The 20013-nt window shown below is 42.3% G+C and overlaps 2 protein-coding genes across 19 annotated transcripts in view; one reads left to right on the plus strand and one right to left on the minus strand.

The window, feature by feature from the left end:
• The window catches only part of LOC120901762, a 77491-nt gene that overhangs the window by 52314 nt on the left and 5164 nt on the right, over positions 1–20013 (plus strand). For 7 of the 12 annotated variants that reach the window (XM_040310044.1, XM_040310034.1, XM_040310027.1 and 4 more), the window contains one exon: positions 17384–17580. In XM_040310044.1, the coding sequence (XP_040165978.1) occupies positions 17384–17580 (197 nt within the window). Of the gene's footprint in view, positions 1–17383; positions 17581–18771; positions 19334–20013 lie in introns of those variants that run through there. The other 5 variants (XR_005739325.1, XR_005739324.1, XR_005739326.1 and 2 more) reach the window with 5 other exon arrangements.
• Positions 109–10338, minus strand: LOC120901714 (multidrug resistance-associated protein 4-like). 7 transcript variants are annotated; one of them, XM_040309920.1, is made up of 13 exons: positions 10223–10338; positions 8470–8910; positions 8192–8399; positions 6954–7176; positions 5829–6551; positions 5255–5730; positions 3992–4360; positions 3101–3456; positions 2033–2447; positions 1776–1926; positions 1450–1680; positions 655–1369; positions 109–580 (listed from the first exon to the last, which is right to left on the minus strand). In XM_040309920.1, the coding sequence occupies exons 2-13, from the start codon at positions 8802–8804 to the stop codon at positions 271–273; spliced, it is 4512 nt and encodes a 1503-aa protein (XP_040165854.1). In that variant the 5' UTR covers positions 8805–8910; positions 10223–10338; the 3' UTR covers positions 109–270. The 7 variants fall into 7 exon arrangements, with proteins under 7 accessions (XP_040165854.1, XP_040165836.1, XP_040165821.1 ...); XM_040309902.1 differs by having other exon boundaries at positions 8470–8930; XM_040309887.1 differs by having other exon boundaries at positions 8470–9231.

Consider the following 20013-nt stretch of genomic DNA (forward strand, 5'->3'; position numbering starts at 1 on the left):
GATCTATTATCAGTGGCATAACGCGTATCGCTACTATCAGGATAGCCGGTTGATTATCGGCAAGTCGTGCCGTGGTGAAACGGAGGAACTGTAAAAAACGTGCCAAAATTGACAAAGGCTTGATATTCTTTTATTGTTTGATAAGCCTGCCTGGTTTCGTTTAGTACATGCTAGTGAGGTAAACTGGTTAATCGACATGTGAGGAGGGACCCCATTGACCCTCATCCACCAACATTAACATTATCGCCATCCTTTGTATTTTCGCTGGCATCAAACCATTTTCGCACGGTTGGAACCATTCGAAGTGCTGCTCGGTTGCGTCAATCGTTTTCCGTAAGCTTGATAAGCTATACCAGTGAGCTGTTGCGCTGTAGATTCCTCCATTCCGTCAACTAACCGCTTCAGAGCACCGTCCGTTCGTTGCAGCAGTTCGTAAGGATGTGCCAACTCGATGGCTTTACCTGCGTCCATTACCAACACCCGATCACTATCCATGACAGTGTGTAAGCGATGCGCTATTGTTAAAACAGTACACCGTTCAAACTGCTCTCGAATGGTTTTTTGAATGAGATTATCAGTTCTGAAAAACAGGACCAGTCGATAAAGCGACAGTTAATGTATGAATCGATGCTGTTGTGTGAAGCAGTAACTCACTCAGGATCGACGTTGGCAGTGGCTTCATCCAGAATCAGGATGGGATTGTTGCGAAGAATAGCTCGCGCCAAACACACGAGTTGCCGTTGTCCCATGCTAAAGTTGGTACCACCGTCCGCCATTTTACCGTCCAGTTTTCCTTCCATCGCTGAAACGACCTCCTTCAGTTCCACGTATTGTAGCGCATTCCAAAGTGCATCATCGCCGTGCTGCTTGAAGGGGTCCAAATTCGCCCGCAACGTTCCGGAAAACAGAATCGGATCTTGTGGAATAATTGAAATCCGCTTGCGCAGATCGTGCAATCCGAGTGTGCCAATGTCCACGCCGTCGATGCGTATTATTCCTTCGTTAACCGCCAATCGAAACAGGGCCTGGATGATGGACGATTTCCCTGCGCCCGTCCTTCCGACGATGCCTATCTTTTCGCCCGCGTTTATTGACATATTGAGGTCTCGCAGAACCGAATTTGATTGGGCCGAGTAACGTAACGAAAAATGCTCGAATCGTATGGCACCCTTGGTCGGCCAGTCGGCTGGTGGTTTGTGTTTACCGATTGACACCAGTGATGGCTCTGGGTCGACCTCGGCGTACTCTACGACACGCTCGACGGATGTCATTTGATTTTCCAACTCGGCCGTTTGTCGCATGCCCCACTGGCACATGAAGATTAGATTGAACACTTGCGTGATGGCCAAGCCTACATTACCGCTCATTGCTATCGTTCGGAATGGGGAAAATAACATAATTCATAGATTATTATTGTTCCAAACACATACCATTAAAGTCCAAACTTACAATCTTCCACCATCAGGAAGCTAAGGGTTACCACTGCAATATACAACACACACACCATTTCCAACCATTGGGCGAATGCGCGCGTTGTTGCCAGAAAAAGGTACCATGCCGACGTGTTTAGGTCTTGATGTTTATCAAACTCATCTGCCAGTATTTTTTCCACTCCAAAGGCACGGATGGTGCTGAGTCCTTGGAAAGATGCATTTGCATGGGAGAAAATGGGGCTCCTCGCTGGAACGTACAACAACAACAACAACAACAAGGAAAGTGTAACATAAATTCAGTGCTCAAGTTATAAAATCTCAACCCATTTTTTCTCAACATACTGGACGCTTCGACGCGTTTGATGCTACGCGCTGTGTTCGTGTATACATGACGCAAAAAGTAGAAAATAATGGCCATCACCAGTGTTGGAAACAATAGCCAGTAGTTCACCACTGCCACCAGCACTATGATTGCGGAAAACTCCACAAAAAACTGCGGATTCATGCGATCAATAAAGGAAAATGAATGGAATTAAATTCAGTACAAAGTGTGTCTTTGTCACAAAGGATAGCAGCAGGATCGCTTTGCACATACTTACCAAAATGCAGTCCATCATGGCGAAGGGAAGGAAGGTATCGATGCAACCAATGTCCCGCGAAAATCTGTTCAGTATGCGTCCCGACGGATTGGTGTTGAAGAAGTACATTGTGGCGCGTGTGATACCGCGAAACAGACGATCGTGCAACCGAACTGTGGCACGCAGACAGATGTAGAAAAACAGAAAGGATCGACTCAAGGATAGTGCAAACATAAACAGCATCGCTACGGCATACATCAGGATGTACTCGTCGCGGGACAGTTGCGTGAAGATGCTTCCTTCCAGTTTCGGCGGAATCGACAGTAAAGCTTCACTGCTGTTACTGCTGCTGGTACCGTCCGATCCGTCCGTTCCTAGTTCCGTTATATTGCTTCTCAGTCTCTCAAGAGCGCTTGAGTATTCTTCCCAGTTTACCCTGCAGATGGAAGAGAATGATTAATACCTGGCAAGAAACGACATTGAGCGTAGGCTAATCCTTTCTAACGGTATGAACGTCACGTTTCCAATGGATAATTGAAGCGGAAATAGCAACTTTAGATAATGGGCATTTCACGCCGTATTTTACACCACAAGTGCTGCCAAACACATGCTCACGTTCTATGAAAGAGGCATGTGGTGGTTTAGAGTGGTTGTCAAAAGAAAGACAGCTGTAATGGTTTACAGCATACGTTCTTTGAGAAAGAAATGCTACAAAAATAAAACTAAATGGAATATTATTTGCAATGTTTGGAATATTATTTGCAAATGCTTTTTTACTTAATAACGTATATATGCGTATGATTTAATTTTCGATGTAAGAATCATCCATATACGGACGGAAGATGATCGGATCTTTCTTCTCTTTGTAATGTTTTAGACAAAGTCGGTTTGCTTCGCAGAATGTCGTGTCCTAATGGTCACGTCCATCACAGAATGACGGTGCCAGGAAACTCTTTTCTAGAATGCCTTCCCATTACGATTGGAAGCTTGATTATTACCACCAATCAACACGTAGCGTAGCCAAGAGCTTAAAGCGTACGTTCGTTTTGCTTGTGAGCTCGCTCGATGTTGATATTAATTTACACTTACCACTGGGAGATGTAGTAATCGATACCACTCATGCTAGCCTGCGCCAACAAGAACAGAACAGCAGCCATTAGCAGCAGCAAGTTGCTTTCCACTGCAGCAAAGAAGCTCTTGTACACTCGCCACCCGATACGCCCGGTCAGTTGTGATTCTTTATGAAGGTGATTTGGGTCGCCCTTGGAAGTACCATTCTGAGAAGGGTTTGTTCTTTTTTTTGTTCCCCCATTTTCATCGCTGTCATCGTACCCATCAAAGACCATGCTACTGGACGAAAATGGCGACGGCTGGTAAAGTGACTGATGCTGTTGATGCGCCAGTTGCTGTTGGGCTGGTGTGGGAAGAATCGAGAGTCTGCGTTCCTGGTGTTGTTTGGATTTGTTTGGATATCAAAATTAGCTTAAAAATGAAACTACTAGTTATGTAAGTTTTTTTTTTGTCTACCCTCCAACCATAGAAAGCATTTCCCTAGGTGGCACATCTAGCAGCAATTACTGGTTTGTCGTGCATTGTAGCATTCAATAAACGCATCGCTGTAAATCCCACAGCGGCTACGGTTACTACCCTGCGTTTAGTTATGATGTTAAAATATTCAAATTACTTCGCCACCAGTACTGGCACCTTGGGGGAACAAGCTATTCCCTATGAAACACTACCGCTCCCTTATGCGTTGAGTGAAATCGAATTCATTTCAATTTTGAAATGTAAAAAAGCGCAACAACAACCCTGCGATATGGTCACCGATCTAAAGCCGGATAAGACACGGCATGTATGTATATATTTTTTTAATTCACAGGGATAGCTTTCAGACGGTGCGTCCACCACAAGCGATGGCCATATGGGGGAGAACAGGGAGGCAATGGAAAATGGATGGCAAAAATAGTATACAACACCTACCGTCATTTTATGCGTCTCAGCTTTACTGTTGATATCAATGTTGACGATGGAATCGTATTCAATCCCATTGTTCGCGACACTATCGACTTTTTGTGTCTGGCTGCTATCCGTGTCCAGGGTGCTGCGAAATTGCGCGGAATCGGCAGTGTGCTGTCCTTCCGCCGACGGCACTGCCGACGATGCGTTATTTTCCTTCTGTCTCTGTCTATCGCCCTCGTGGTGCGGTTGCTGCAGCGTGGTAAAATAGCCCGATTCAGCCAGCGTGTGGAATGGTCCCTGCGCCTCTACCTCTCCCGAGTTCATTAGCACGACATGCTTCATGTCCTTTAAGTATTGGAGCTGGTGCGTTACTAACACGCAAACTTTTTCCTGCAATTGGCAACGTTCACGTAAGCTACTGCAGTCTATGTTTTACGTTTGCATTAACGAACCAAAAACAACGACCGAAAGGATGGTCAAAGGTGTTTTTAGTCTTTTCTAATCCATGCTGTCTATGTGCTACCGATATGCGTTATGAGAACTCGTGCGAGAAGAAACATGTGCATATGAATCTATACAAGAAACGGTGATTTTTTGCAAATGAAAACTTCGTAAAGGGTAAAATAGTGGGTAAAATAGTCGTCAATAGCACGCGTTCTACTCCTCACACTTGAATTTTTCATGTTACCAGAGACTACTTCTACTGTTTTTCTGCTTAGAATTAATCAACCGGATGAAAGACACAAATGAAGCCAATTGGCTCAAAGTTTCTATAAAAATATACAACAACAAAATATTTCTACTGTTGCTGCTTTAAAGAAACCACACAATAATTTAGCAGAAAAAGAAGACAAATACTGTAGATTCTGAGTCAATTCTAAATGTCTACCATCTATTCAATGTCATTTTTCATTGCTTGCGAGATGTTTTTCAATAGCTGTCAAATGTTTGCATTTGCATCACAATAATGTATCAATTCTTCCACATGGTTTTAGACACGTCTCAAGTTGGATTGAGTAGGACAGTTCTTTGCGATGTGATGTTGAAAATCATGTTTAATAACCTGATATTTTTTAAAAAGCAAATACACCATTTGAGCTGTTTAAAAACATCTTGAAGGCGGTGAATAATTAGGTGCACATTCGAAAGTGACTTGAAAAACCCTGTAAATACATCTATTAGTTGTAGAACAATACGCTCGTTCGAAAGGGGAATGTTTTAAAATGCAGTAGCTGCAACGTAATAATAAGCGGTTTGTTTATGACTTTAAACAATGTTAGTTACCTTCAAAAATTTCATAATACACTCCTCGAAAATGTGCTTTCCCACATGCGTGTCGACGGCGGACAGCGGATCATCGAGTAGATAGATGTCCGCACGCCGATAGATAGCTCTTGCTAAACCGATACGAGCGCGTTGCCCACCACTCAAACTAATTCCACGCTCGCCGACGATGGTTTGGTCCCCGTTTGGAAGAAGTTGGAAATCGCGCTCTAAAGCACACACCGATACCACCTCTCGGTAGCGCTTTTCCTGGTAGTCCTCGGTAAAGACGATGTTGTTTTTGACCGTTCCCTCAAACAGCCAAGGCTCCTGTGACGCATAGCTGAGATTGCCATTGATTTCCAACCGGCCTTCGTCTAATTCCAGCTCCCCGAGAATAACCTGGAGCATAGTCGATTTGCCACTGCCAACGGAGCCCACGATTGCGCACGGTTCTGTTTTAGCTACTGTTAGCGTTACGTGTTTTATTCCGCCAGCTGAAAATGAGAGTTTGTTGTGTTTTTATCAAAATTCTACTGTGCAAAATGCTACTTTCCAGTAATCTAGCTAGTTTCATTGCAAACATCCACGTTACCTCGTACTGTAATATCCTGGGCGGAAGCTAGCAAATCCTTATCCCAAAGTGCTGTAGCGTTACGCATAAAAATCCCTTGCCGTGCCACAGCTTTTCTATTAATGACACGCTTGCTTTTAGGTGCCATTTTGCGTATACTGCCAGCGTGTCCTTCCGGTGCTGCGGCTACCACCTTGTTTACCTCATAGCCATTTGAAGTATTTAGCAGCCCGCGAGCACTCTCGTCCACCGGCGTCTCATGAACAGTACTGCTTCCTTGGCCACCTAAGACGCTGGTACGGTCCGGTGCATACTTTCGCTCCTCCAGCAGTAGAAAGTCCTGTATACGCCTTATCGATACAAGCCCTTCGTGAACGGATGTGAGTGCCAGCGGCCAAAAATGTAGCATCGAACTGTATAGCCAGTTAAAGTAGGAGGTCACGATGAACACCTTCTTTGCGGTGAATACGTTTCCGTACAGGACGTACGCGACTAAGCTTAGAAAGATGGCCACTCGTGAAACGAGATTAAACGATAGCAGCCCAGCACGTATGAATAGAGTTCCCCGTATCCCGTTCACCTCCTTCCGCCGGATGCGGTCCACCATTCGGCTGAAACTGTCCTCCCAGGCGTACATCTTAATCACTTGAATTCCCTGTATGATTTCGTTCATAAACTGTATTCTGCGGTCGGTTCTGTTGGCCGTCTTCAGGCGATAAATTGCCGCCTTCTTGCCAAGCCATGCTGAAAATTCGAGAAACGTTTATGGTTCCAATTATTTCCTTATAATGAAATTGTGCTTATGCTTATTATTAAACATACTATGGTTGTGTTATAAAAAAGAAAATTGATAATGGCAGCCAATAATATGTTTACTATTTTCTCTTTCTTTGACTGTTATACACAGGACTTATGAAGGGGTTGTTATGCAGTGGACACTCTCATAATGAGTCACCCATTTCATTGGAGATTTTCGCACATGGAGCAAGTTTAAATTTTCCACAAATATCTCTTTTAACGAGCGAATCTCTCGAGCAACAACTAATAAGCAAACAAAATTGAATATGTTATGATAACTGACGTGATATATCGTATTGGAATATCACGAATCAATTGATTGAACAAGAATGATGGGCGAATGCTTACCTTGCAGGGGAATGAAACTAAGTAAAAACGCAATCCCGAACAGGCCCGATATGCCAATCTGTTTGTAAATGAAAAAACCTAGCACTACCAACTCAATTAAACCTTTCCAGATATCGTGCACAAAGCCAGTCGCCGTGTCGAATTTGGCCACATCATTGGACAACAAATTGATAACCTGTCCAGTCATACCATCCGTTCCAGCTGCTTTTGTGATGCGCAAAGCCTAAAGTAAAAACAAACAAACAAAAACTAATTAATTACAAATTTCTTGCAAACGCTTTCTTCTAATTCTGTTACCAAAAGAGCTCAAAATACACTTATAAAACATACAATCAATTTCGTATTAATCCAACAGTTATTGTTGAGTGACAAAGACAAGGGTTAGATAGTATAATAAGCAATGTGAATAAACAACTGTGATAGATATCGATTATAATCTCGTGTTCATACAATAGATGAACCGCATTTCCTATGAGGATTATCTATTATGTTTTCATTTTTACATACGAATGGTCTGCAAACAAATGATCTGCAAATGCAGTGCATTGTATTGAGTATACCATTCCAAGAAAACCTGGCAACGTTTAGTTTAATGTTGATGTTTATGGTTTTCTCTTTGCTACACACACACACACACACACACACACACACACACACACACACACACACACACACACACACACACACACACACACACACACACACACACACACACACACACACACACACACACACACACACACACACACACACACACACACACACACACACACACACACACACACACACACACACACACACACACACACACACACACACACACACACACACACACACACACACACACACACACACACACACACACACACACACACACACACACACACACACACACACACACACACACACACACACACACACACACACACACACACACACACACACACACACACACACACACACACACACACACACACACACACACACACACAAAACTCAAAAGGAATCTGTCTCAATGTTAACGATGGCACCAGCAATTTGTTGCAGAAATTGTTGCATAATTGATTAAATTGTGCATGTTTTAGCAGACTGCAATACTCTCACACGACGCCTTTCTGTCGCCAGTTGGTGCTTTTGTGCATGATTTTTTGCCCGTTTGTGTTATCCCATTTTCGAAATCCTTTTAACTGATGCCAACGAAGCATTGTTTGTTTGCTTTGTTTTACAACGATACTTGCCTTTTTGTACAGCAGCGAACAGCATGCGACCCGAATCTTCATTCCAATTTGAAATATGTACAGGATAAAATGATGGAAGATAGCTACGGGTACTAGGGAGCACAAAATAATGCCCACAGCATAGGAATACGCTTCCTCTTTGCTAATATCCTGCTGGCCAGGCGCAAAGTACGCTACCAATCCACCAAGACACTGCGGTTGAAAGATTCTGCAATGAAAGACGAATACATTCACATGTCATGTAACAGGTGCTCGGTATTGGGACGACCCTATCATACCTAGCCAGTAGGTCTACGATAGTGTACATCGCACCGTAGCCAAGTATCGAGCGCCAGTATATTCGACATATGACCCGAAGAAAGCTCGGTTGTTTGCTGCTTTTCTGTTCCGCTTTCCAGTAGCTTTCAAACTGATACGACAACTGTGAGCTTTGATGAGTGGAAAGCGTCTCGTAGATATCGGTCTCATCGATCGGGCGCTTCAGACCTGTTTCAAACAGGGGTTTGAGCCACCAGAAAGTGTACCACGAAACTGAGCTCGCTCCGGTGACCGGGTTGGTTTCCCGACGGAGATCGTGTATTTTTGTGTCCTTGTCATACTCAGCCGGATTCATTGTGATGTAAGGTCAAAAAACACACACTGTAACTTATACACGCAACAGCTTTTAACAACACTGTAACTTATCACTTTATCACGCTGAACGCTGCTTAATCAGTGGTCTGGAAGTGGATCTTTTTCACTGACAAACACTCACATTATGTATGCAAATAAGCTAAACATACATTTGCTATCTCATTTTTCATTGCTGCTGTTCATATCGTTAAATCGTTTTAAAATGCAGGACAGTTTTCTAGTATAACAATTAATTCCACATCAGATTCCACAACTCAAGCAATAGTGCGAATACGAAACTATACTATACAATTATTATCTGCACTAAAACGTTGCGACAGTCGATCGCGTATTGCTCACACGTTTATGGTGTCGCATGCTGGTTCATTAATGTACTAATGCTGGCACCATCGCCGTACGCTGGGCGTCTGCTGGGAGATTAAACAATCTTTACTCTTATCTCGGACAATATGACTACAGCTTCAGGGAGAATCTCTAATCCACGTCTAAACATTTCGAACCTGAGCAGAGAGTATGCTGGAAGATTTAGTGTAGCACCCGATGCATATTCTTACGCGTGATCATTATTGACTTGTCGTGGGAATGTCGTGGTTGAATATTCAACCAACATCAACATCTTTACATCGCATTTCAATTTAATAAGGTCAATGTTTTATTTAAAATACTAACAACAATTTGTCTATCGATTTAGCATCAAACGTATATGTGTGGGTACGTTCACCAGCAATTGGTCTTTTCTCACTCGTACGATAGAGTTTCTCACTACGATTGGCATATGCTTACACGACTGGCAATACAAAAATCTGTAGAAATAAAACAAACCACGTGCTCGGTAGCGTCGAAAATGATGCGGCGCATTCACTGAGTGTGCGGCTTGCGCTGAGTATGAACGATGACGCCAGGCAATAGGTTTCATTTTCATGTGGCCAGCCGGCAGGACAAGGAAACGAACAACGCACAGCGTCAAAATAAAGATAAGTCACGGTCAATCGACAATGATTTTGTTTGCCATCGTTAGTTCGACTGACGGAAAAAACACAAACGCGTGGTGGTGGTGGTACCGCCTTGTGCAGTGTTGTCCCCGATTAATCATTCTTCATCGCAGCGCGAATGACGCGTGACAGTAACGGACCCACACAAGATCGGTTTAACTCGTACCGTCCCTAGTGAATACCAATTGATTTGTGTCAATTCCACGGGTCAAATAAACAAAAACGGTTACTACAGCAGATTAATTGAACGAATTTAACGTCACGCCAAACAGCACACAGTATGTTCGCACTATATCGTCGTATCGTGTTGTACATTCCGTCCTCACATTCTACCACATTCCTCTCATTTTTATCGTCTGCCTACTCCACTCATTCGTAATAAAATATCTTTATAAAATATTTTTACAAAAATAATTTAGCTTGAAGACACGTTTACAGCCACTATAGAAACAATACGCGAAATTTCACACGAAAAACGCACCATCTTGTTGTTCTCGCGTACTTGCTCGAACTAAAGCGCAAACGACCGCGTGTTGCAATGCCATGCGGACCACTTTTAATCACTCTCAATCTCTCCGTTCGCTCGCGCTACTCACACGCAAGCAGATCTCTATGTTGTCGGAATGTGTGCTCAATTTTCTTCTCTCTAGGTTGGCAACGTATGTTCACCAACTTTGTTTTACTGTTCGAGCTTTGTGTGTTACTTTCTTCATTATTCGGTTTTCTCAATTACAACAATTTTACTGTTAACTTTTAACAATCAGTTGCTATTACTTTTAACAAATCCACGGAAGATACAACCAGATACCGTCAGCGGCGGATTATCCTCAGCAGGTATTGCTGCCAGGTTGGTCCACTAGGCGGTAGACATGTTGTAAGGCACTGTCCCCGTGATCAAATTGGTGCAAAATACGCGTGTTGAATCAGGCAGAAGGCGGGCGTGGACACTATACATAACGTGCTGTTGTCGCAGGATTTATTGTTTCTCAAAATGGCTCTAGCGAGACAAACAAGTTGCCTTTGGCCCATACTGAAATTGCTCCCTCCATCGGACATGCGACACTCTAAACCTCCGGCTAGCGAAGATACGGCCTCTTTCAACTCAACCTGATCAAGAGCACTCCACAATTCATCGTCCTTGCGCTGATCAAATGGATCCAAATTGCTACGCAACGTGCCGGAAAATAAAATGGGATCCTGAGGTATAATAGAGATTTTGCTTCGTAAATCGCGCAAACCCAAGGTCTTTGTATCTATGTCGTCAATTTCAATATTTCCCTCGAAGGGTGCGAGTCTGAAAAGTGCCTGAATCAAGGACGATTTGCCAGCCCCAGTACGTCCCACGATGCCAACCTTCTCGTTCGAACGAATGGTAAAATTAAGGTCCTTTAGTACACGCTCTCCATCGTCCGAGTACCGCAGATCAACGTTGTTGAACCGTATTGTACCATGCTCAGGCCAGTTTCGTTGCGGTCGATGTTTCGGCGCAGTCTCGAGCGGTGGTTCAGACGGTAAGTTTGTGTATTCATTCACACGCTCTACGGAAACCATCTGATTCTCCAGTTCTGCCGATTGCCGCATCCCCCACTGGCACATACCGACCAAGCTGATTGTCTTTGTGATGGCCAATCCGACGCTGCCGCCTAGCATTTGGTTGCTATTGCCAACGAGAAAGCTGATCGTTATGATACCAATGTACAACACGCACACCACGTCGAGCCACAGGGCAAATGCACGACTCGTAGAGATAAACATGTACCAAGCAGAGGAGTTCACATCGAGAAACTCGTTAAACTCGTGCTTGAGTATCGACTGTGCACCAAACGCCCGAATCGTTGATAGTCCTTGCAAAGTCGCATTGGTGTGTGAGAAAAGCGGCGATCGGTTGACAGATTCGATGCGCTTCACCACACGAGACGTGTTTAAATAAGTCTGACGAATGTAATACATCACCACCGCAACCACCGCAGTAGGTACAAGGAACCAATAGTTGACGATCGATACCACCGCTACTACTGCGATCATTTCCAAGAAAAACTGCAAAATAATTAAGGGTAAAAGGCAATCAATTTGACCAGCTCTCAACCAGTTCCAGTTCAACTCAGCTCAATACTTACCACAACGCAGTCTAACAGTGCCATGGGCAGTGCTGAATCAATTGCTCCAATATCTTTTGAGAAACGGTTCAAAATTCTCCCGGAAGGATTTGTATTGAAGAAGTACATTGTTGCACGGGTCAATCCACGAAAAAGACGATCATGTAGATTTATGGAAATGCGAAGACAAACGTAAAAGAACGAAAACGATCTTTGTACAACTAAGATAACCAGCAGAATAATTAGCCCACTGTAGATCCAGATATATTGCTGACGCTCTATGAAGTTGCTCACATCAGCCTGCTCTCTCAGTAAAATTCGCACATCGCGAGAACTCAAAATAGTGTGATTATCATTCAAATCAAATTCCGGAGGAATGCCAGCCACTTTCTCCTCCCAATTCACCCATTCTGCAACAAATATGTCGACTCCACTGACAACGATTTGCGATAGCACCATTAAAGCGCTAAGCCAGAACACCCATCCGCAACTGTTGACCGCGCTGAAGTAAGTTTTGTACACTGAGAGCCCCACACTACCGCTACCGCCTTGAGATTCTTTTTCTTCTTCTTGTTTGTCTTGCTGCAACAGGTCCATCATAAGATCACTATCACGCTGCGAACCGGTCGAAGATCCACTAGTCCGTCGTGGGCGACGGTTTTTAAGTTCCTTTTCTATAGGACTTTCTAGGGGAGATTCGTCAGGTGTCAGTGCCATGATCGATTCGATATTTGATTTTTTCAATTCTTTATAGCTGCCACATGCTTCTACTCGGCCCGCGTTCATTAGCACTATCTGTTGTACGTCTTTTAAGTACTGCAACTGATGGGTAACCAAAACGCATACTCGATTAGCGAGGAAATCGCGAATACAAAGCTCGAAAATATGCTTGCCCACATGTGTATCGACTGCTGACAGTGGATCATCCAATAAATAAATATCAGCTTTTCGATAGATGGCACGGGCAAGATTGACACGTGCCTTTTGTCCTCCGCTTAAGCTGATGCCTCGTTCTCCAACAATCGTTTGATCGCCGTGTGGAAAAAGTTCAAAATCTTTTTCCAGAGCACATACACGAACCACCCGTAAGTAACGCCGCTCATCGTACTCTTCAGTAAAAATGATATTATTCCTCACACTGCCTTCGTATAGCCAAGGTTCCTGTGCGGCATAGCTGACTGTTCCATACATTTCCACCGTACCTTGATCGAGTTCTAGCTCACCCAATAGCACCTGCAGCAGAGTAGATTTGCCCGAGCCAACTGGACCTACCAGCACACACAATCTTCCCGGATCGACAGTCAAACTGACGGACTCAATGCCAACATTTGTAGTCTCTTCTGAGCAATCCCCACCTCCTTTCCCTAGTGTAGAAATTGCTCCAACTGGTACAGCTGAAGGGCACATCCAACGTGCTGTGGCGTTATCGAGTACGATGCCTTTTCTTTCTCCATCCACCGTTCGTACAAAACGTTTTGGCAGCAAGGGTTCAAAATCGACGTCTTCATTTTTTGTCACGCCTTTACTGCCGTTTTGCAGGGCATCTTCTTTGATTCCTTTACTAGATTCCATTTGGCTCGAATTATCTTTATCGCTGGTAGACGTTGTTTTCTTGCCTTTTTTTACATCTGATGGCATGTTTGTACTGAGGCTACTTTTTCCTTCAGGTGTTAAAAGGAAATCACGTATACGCTTGAGCGAGATATATCCCTCCGCGCAGAAGGTAATAGCCATGGGCCAGAAATGCACCATGGAATCGTTCAGTATGCTGTAGAACGACGTCACAATGAACACCTTTTTGGCAGTGATAACGTTCTCGGTGACTGTGTATGACAGTAGACTGATAAAAATGGACACTCGCGACACGGTAAAGAACGATATGAGCGTTGCTCGCACGTATGCACCACCACGGATGGCTTGTATCTCTTTCCGCCGGATATTTTCGATCATTTTGGCGAATGAGCTCTCCCACGTGTACATTTTGATCACCTGAATACCTTGGATGATTTCATTCATGAATCGTACACGTACATCCGTCCGTTTGGCCGCTTTCATTCGATAGGTGGCCGTTTTTTTACCCACCCAGGCTTGAAGCGGGATAAAACTCATCAGGAAGGCCATTCCTAGCAAGCCCGAGAACCCAATTTGACAATAAATGAAATAGCCAAGCAGAACAGCTTCCATGGGGCCTTTCCACAGATCATGCACGAAACATAATGCGATGTCAAACTTTCCGACGTCATTCGAGAGCAAATTGATGATTTTTCCATTAAGTCCGTCGCCAGCAGTGGTGGATTTAGAGAGTTTAAGTACCTACAAGACAGAATCATGGTGAAACATGTAATGTGTGTCGCAACAAACAGCCTACAAGTAGTGCTAAATCTCGTTAGTAATAGTAAATCTCGTTGGGCTATTTGCTTTAAGTTACCTTGTTATAAATTAAGCACGATGCGCCTATACGAAACTTCATTCCGAGTTGAAAAATAAAGAAGATGAAGGGATGAAATGAGATGACCGATAACAGCGAACATGCGATAACGCCTATCGCGTACAGGTATGCGTCTCGTTCGCTGATGGTGTCCTGGTTAGGAGTAAAGTAGGATACTAGCTCTCCCAGCAGCAATGGTTGAGCAACACGGTTGGCCGTTTCGAAAGCCGAGAACACTAGACCCCAGAAAAGGGTTTCCTTGCCGAAAGCTCGCCAGTAAACACGAGCAAAGCTAGCCTTAGTCGGTCCACGTTGCTCCTCTTCTGACCATAGGCGTTCGAATGTTTCCGCCAAACCATGACTGCTGTGCTCTGGCAGTGTCGCGTAAAGCTTTTCTTCCGTAATCTCTTTACGCTGTCCATAGCGGAACATTTCTCGTAGCCACCAGAAACTACGTTTCGACAGAAAGGAGGCATTCTGTACAGGGTTGACCTGCTTTCCATTACCGAATGGGTTTTCGCGGTTCATTCTTCACTAAACCGTTTCGTTTTTCGTGTTGTTTAACTGATCAGTGCAAAGCTTTCTACGGGCAGTCATTCGCCATAAATGACGTCCCATTTAGCAGGATACACCACAATATATATGCCGATTATCAATCTGTTGCAAGTTGTCTTTACAGCTCGTTTTCAGGGTCAATAAGGAAGGCTGTGCTGTACTCCGCTACAAACTGGATCTAAAAAGAAAAAGAAAACATATTGCATTCAAAATCCCCTGCAAATTATAATACTATGGTAATATTTCCGAATCCACCGCCGTGTGAATCCCCAAAGCATCTAAAGCCGGTATAAGGCTAAATAATAATCATTGAAAAAATATAGCCATCGAGCGATGGTATAGTAAATGGATGAATCATTTTTGTATGATCGTAGCAAATATATTGGATCAATCATTGAGTTTTAGCTAGCTCATGCATCTAAAACACACCAGATCTAGTTTATAGTGATGTTTTTATAAGCCCCCCAAAAAAGCTAAAAAATGTACATACACTTTTGAGTTTTATACTATACATGTTACTAAATTAAAGATAATATAATTTGCTTACGAACAATAGTCCAACTACCGAACAGCAAAACTGGCAATGCGAATAGTTCCAGACTGCTGCACACATTCATTGTTGTGTAGTTAGTTATTCAACGTGGCTGACCAAACTAATCATTCCGCATCAACGATTTCATATCCCTCATTATGTTCAGCATGCCGGAATAGTACGCAGAGAAGAATTATGTCGGTCAGAGCAATGCGACGTGGGAACCGGTTTTTCCAGTGTAAAGCCGTCTGCAGTCTGCGCTTGCCGGAGAAATGCTTTGCTATGATGTGTCGATCGTGATTCAAAAATGCTTTCAATCGTTTGATGCGAACTTCATCCAAATGGTTCCAAAAGTGTGTTATGTTCGCCTTTTTGCACTCCCAAAAGTCCACCACCATGTGTGTTTTGCGAGTCAGTGTTCCGTGCCGTGAATGGTTTAGCTCTCTATTGGACTTCCTAACGATGGTTACTGGCAACGATTGCACACAACGATTATTCAAGTATTTTGTAGCACAGAAGAATAATCTAACTCATTTGTAAAACATAGATTCGCACAAACACTAAAAATAGCTCCCTTTGTAGCGGCAATCGAAAGAAAATCAACGTGCACTACTATAGAAACATTTGATGGCCGTGGGCCTGCAGTGAACACTTAACAGCAACCCCAAACAATAACTTCGGCTTACTCACATCGAAGGCCATTCATAAACAATGCTCAATCAATAAGTATACGCAGGACGATCAACATTGCCTAATTTCAGCACCACCTAAATATATTAAAGTCGTGAGGCGGCTGAGAACAATAACATCACTTATTAGGGTAGCTTCTTGCAATATACGTGTCTTCTTCGCTTTCAAATCTCTTAATCGAAGCCTTCTAAAAACGTTTGCCGGAAAGGTTCGTTCTTTTTAACAATAGAAAGCAACGGCCCATTGATATTAAACTTTCACTGAATCTGAAGCCTTTAGTATAAACACACCATGTCCGATTTGTTCAATCACCCTCGATTGATAGATAGAGCGAACAAAATCCGAACCACTGTTTTATTTTTCGTTTTCGACACTCACACCCACGTTTGGTACGTTCAGTTCAGCATTACAACATGCTGCTGGTGATTGGTGCATTAGTTATGTATTACAAGAACTGCATTTTTTGCGACTGAATTTCAACACACTGACAACCTACCCGCGGCGGTACCGTCTGCGTCTGTAGTTTGATTATGAATGAAGGGCAAACAATACAACGCTACCACACACAACCACACAACTGGTTGACGAAAAAACAGCTGTCAATGACAGTTCTCTCTTTCTCATTCGCGCGGGCGCTCGAAACTCTCCACTCTTTGTTTCCTACCTACGTCTAGAGAGTGTTTGAAGAAATATACTCTTGTGAGCTACGCTCTTTCGTTGCAACGGCTACAAAAACACATTTTGGAATCATGTTTACCGAGCACTTGTTAACGGTTTTAGTATTGTTGCAATCGTCACCATTGCTTCTTCTCATCTATTAGAATTCCCCGAATACTTACCGGTTCAAACGAACAGCAAGAGTACACACACACACACACGCCGTCTACTAGCAATGTCTGAAACTATACTAAGCGTATTCTCTTATGGCCTCGGTCATGTCGTATTGTTCAATGTTATCTTTCCGCTCTCGGCACCAGCAAGTCTCATACTGATAAGCTTCGCTGTCATGTTGATTTGCTGCCAGGGGCTGATGCAAACGCAAACAGAAACTCTAGAGCCAATTTCATAACGGAAAGTAATGTTTTGCCAACAATTGCAATAAAGTATCCTCTACGTGGTTACATCGTGGTGCAATCTTTGAGCACTACCATATCGTACATCGTTTATAGTTTCGTCGTGGGTTCACTAGTTGATGTGTGCACGTATATCCTATGTTTTAGTCTAACTTCTTCATAACGTTTCATTCATTCCGTTTCGTTTACACAGGGCACGTTGGCGTGAAAATCGAACGATCTTCAATACACCGAACCCGCGATTGATGAATGTTTCGCTTCTACGGGACAACAAACTCCTGCACGGCCAAGAACGACGCGGCTCACGCATGTCCGTACGTTTACCATCTCGTCAGCCTAGCATGGCATCACTGCGACCGCATTCACCGAATGCATCGATAGGTAAGATAGGTCTGTATATGGGAATCCGCTCCCGATGTCCCGTCTATTATCACAAGTGTCTGCTTGGACGTAGCTGCCGTTAGTCGTTCTCGGTTCTAGTGTCACTGGAAGTCGATAGTATCCGTTGTCTTGTGCTCTTTTGCTGACCTTATCTTCTTCATCTGCCGTTTCCTGTTACTATCAATCTTTCCCTATCTATTACCTATTCGGTTAGTTTCACCATGCCGTTCCTTGTAGTTGACTGTTGATTCTTGTTCGTTTGGAAACACATTATGATATGATTTTTTCTGAACCATTTTACGACTTTTTATGTTACTGGTGAATAATCTTGATGACAATTGTTCAAAATTAATAACAAAAATATTATGTCTATGTTCTTGGCAAATTTCTTAAAATTTTTGAAATACCAAGACGAAGATCAATATTATGATGTTTAAAATCAATTAACCTTTACATATATACTCATTATGTTACGTTTGTTTAGAATTTAAATTTAAATGCATATAAACGTTAAGAGATTTATTTCCAATGATTCTGGTTAGCTTTCGACGATCAAGCTCAGTTTAAACGAACCATAGATTCACACAGAAATATTTCATTTCGTTTAGAATTATAGACCTGCCATACGATCTTATCATTTGCAACCACTCTCTAGTCTTAGTTAAATCTACCCAATTGGCGAATACCATTAATTAGAGAAAACTTGAAACTGACTGATTGTAGTAAGACATTATCAGTTTTAAATTTATTCGTCTGTGATTGGTTAAAAAACACATAGTTCTCAGTCCTTTAAAAGAGGAAAACAATCGTTTGGAAAATGCGTTTGTAATACCATTCTGATCATTTTCATTCGTTCGTAAAATATTCATACACGCAAATGCTTTGCATACTAACTTCACCAAATAGTGCGTCACGACTTATGTCAATAGTGCTTATAGTTTGTTCGTTGTTTAGTTCGGCAATGGTTATTTGATTCAAAGTTAACTTTTAATCACAATCGTTTGTGCATTGTGTGTGGTGTAAATAATTTCTTTGATTTACTTCTAGAACGCCGTTATTCGTTTGGTTTACGATAAACTCTGAAAACATGTCTATCCTTTCGTGCTTGTATTTTCTCTTTTCATTCTTTTTCTCTTTTTTCTTCTCTCTTTTCTGCTCTACGTGTACCTTTTCTTGCTATTTTGTGTTAATTATGTACAGGTAGTCTCTATCCACTACATGAAGTGGAAATATAGCAAAAATAAGAAAGAAAAAACCTGTACCTGACCGTAAGCAAAGAATGCTACTCATTTAACATAGCAATATAAAACATGTTATACTAAATGCAGATGCTTCTTCAACAACAACAACCAACAACACAAAGCAACACAAAGAAAAACAAACCCAACTTCTATTCCTCGTCCCATTTTTCGCAGAAACACATTCACATGCCAAAAAAAGCCAGCAGCAAGATCAAGCAGCATCAACGCCGGCATCAATTCAGCAAACAAAACAATAGATGAGATAATTTGCCACATTTTGCTCAAGTAATGTTAAGCACCGTGAACAGTACAGGGGGCACATACGTTATTCGCATAATCGCCGTACAACGATCTAAGGTGATCAGAATTTAGTCTGTATACTTCTTCCAATGTGGCTATACCGACGAATCTTCCACTTTTGATCGCACAATTGTTCGCGGATTCACATAAAGTAACATTAAACAGAACAGCTTTAACATGTCTGCGCAGTTACTCAATAATGAAAAACTGCTCACTAGTAGGTATTTATTTGCTTTAACAGTAATTAAGTAATGTTGGTAGAAAGTGTTGCTCTATTAATCCATTCAAAAAAAGGTCTATTTTACATGCTCTATCCCCGTTGCTATAATATAGTTGTAAATCATTTACTTCATTTTGTACCGGATTAATTTGATTGATTGATATTTAGTTACACAATTTGTATGCTGAATAGATATTATTATTGTGATACAATCTACTAAAGCTTGAATCGTTTACAGTAAGGCTTCTAATGTTCTTCTAATGAATAAACACATTATTTTATGTAAAAAAAAACCCCTTCTTATTCGTTTGCATGCCTTACCATCCATTCCATCACACATATCTTCAATTGAAAGTTGCATCAATGAACCAATTCTCACATGTTTTACTCTACTATCGTACATTGTTGTGCTATGTGTTTTTTAGTCCATCTTGACATTGAACTGTCTGTTCTTGGGTATTTAGAAATAAACACGTATAATCCATGTTGGACATGTATCGGTGTCTACCAATGTGTCAAAAATTTATAAAATTTATAAAATCATCTTTTGTTCGGTGAGTCCAAGTGATATAAAAAATACCTTTTTACAATGCAATTCAGTCTCCCTTTTTCCGCGTAGTTAAAGTACTTTATGAAAACGCACCTTCCATGTATTGTTCTGCCATTTTATCAAGTACATAA

The sequence above is a fragment of the Anopheles arabiensis genome, chromosome 2 (assembly GCF_016920715.1).
Source record: "Anopheles arabiensis isolate DONGOLA chromosome 2, AaraD3, whole genome shotgun sequence".
Classification (NCBI taxonomy): domain Eukaryota; kingdom Metazoa; phylum Arthropoda; class Insecta; order Diptera; family Culicidae; genus Anopheles; species Anopheles arabiensis.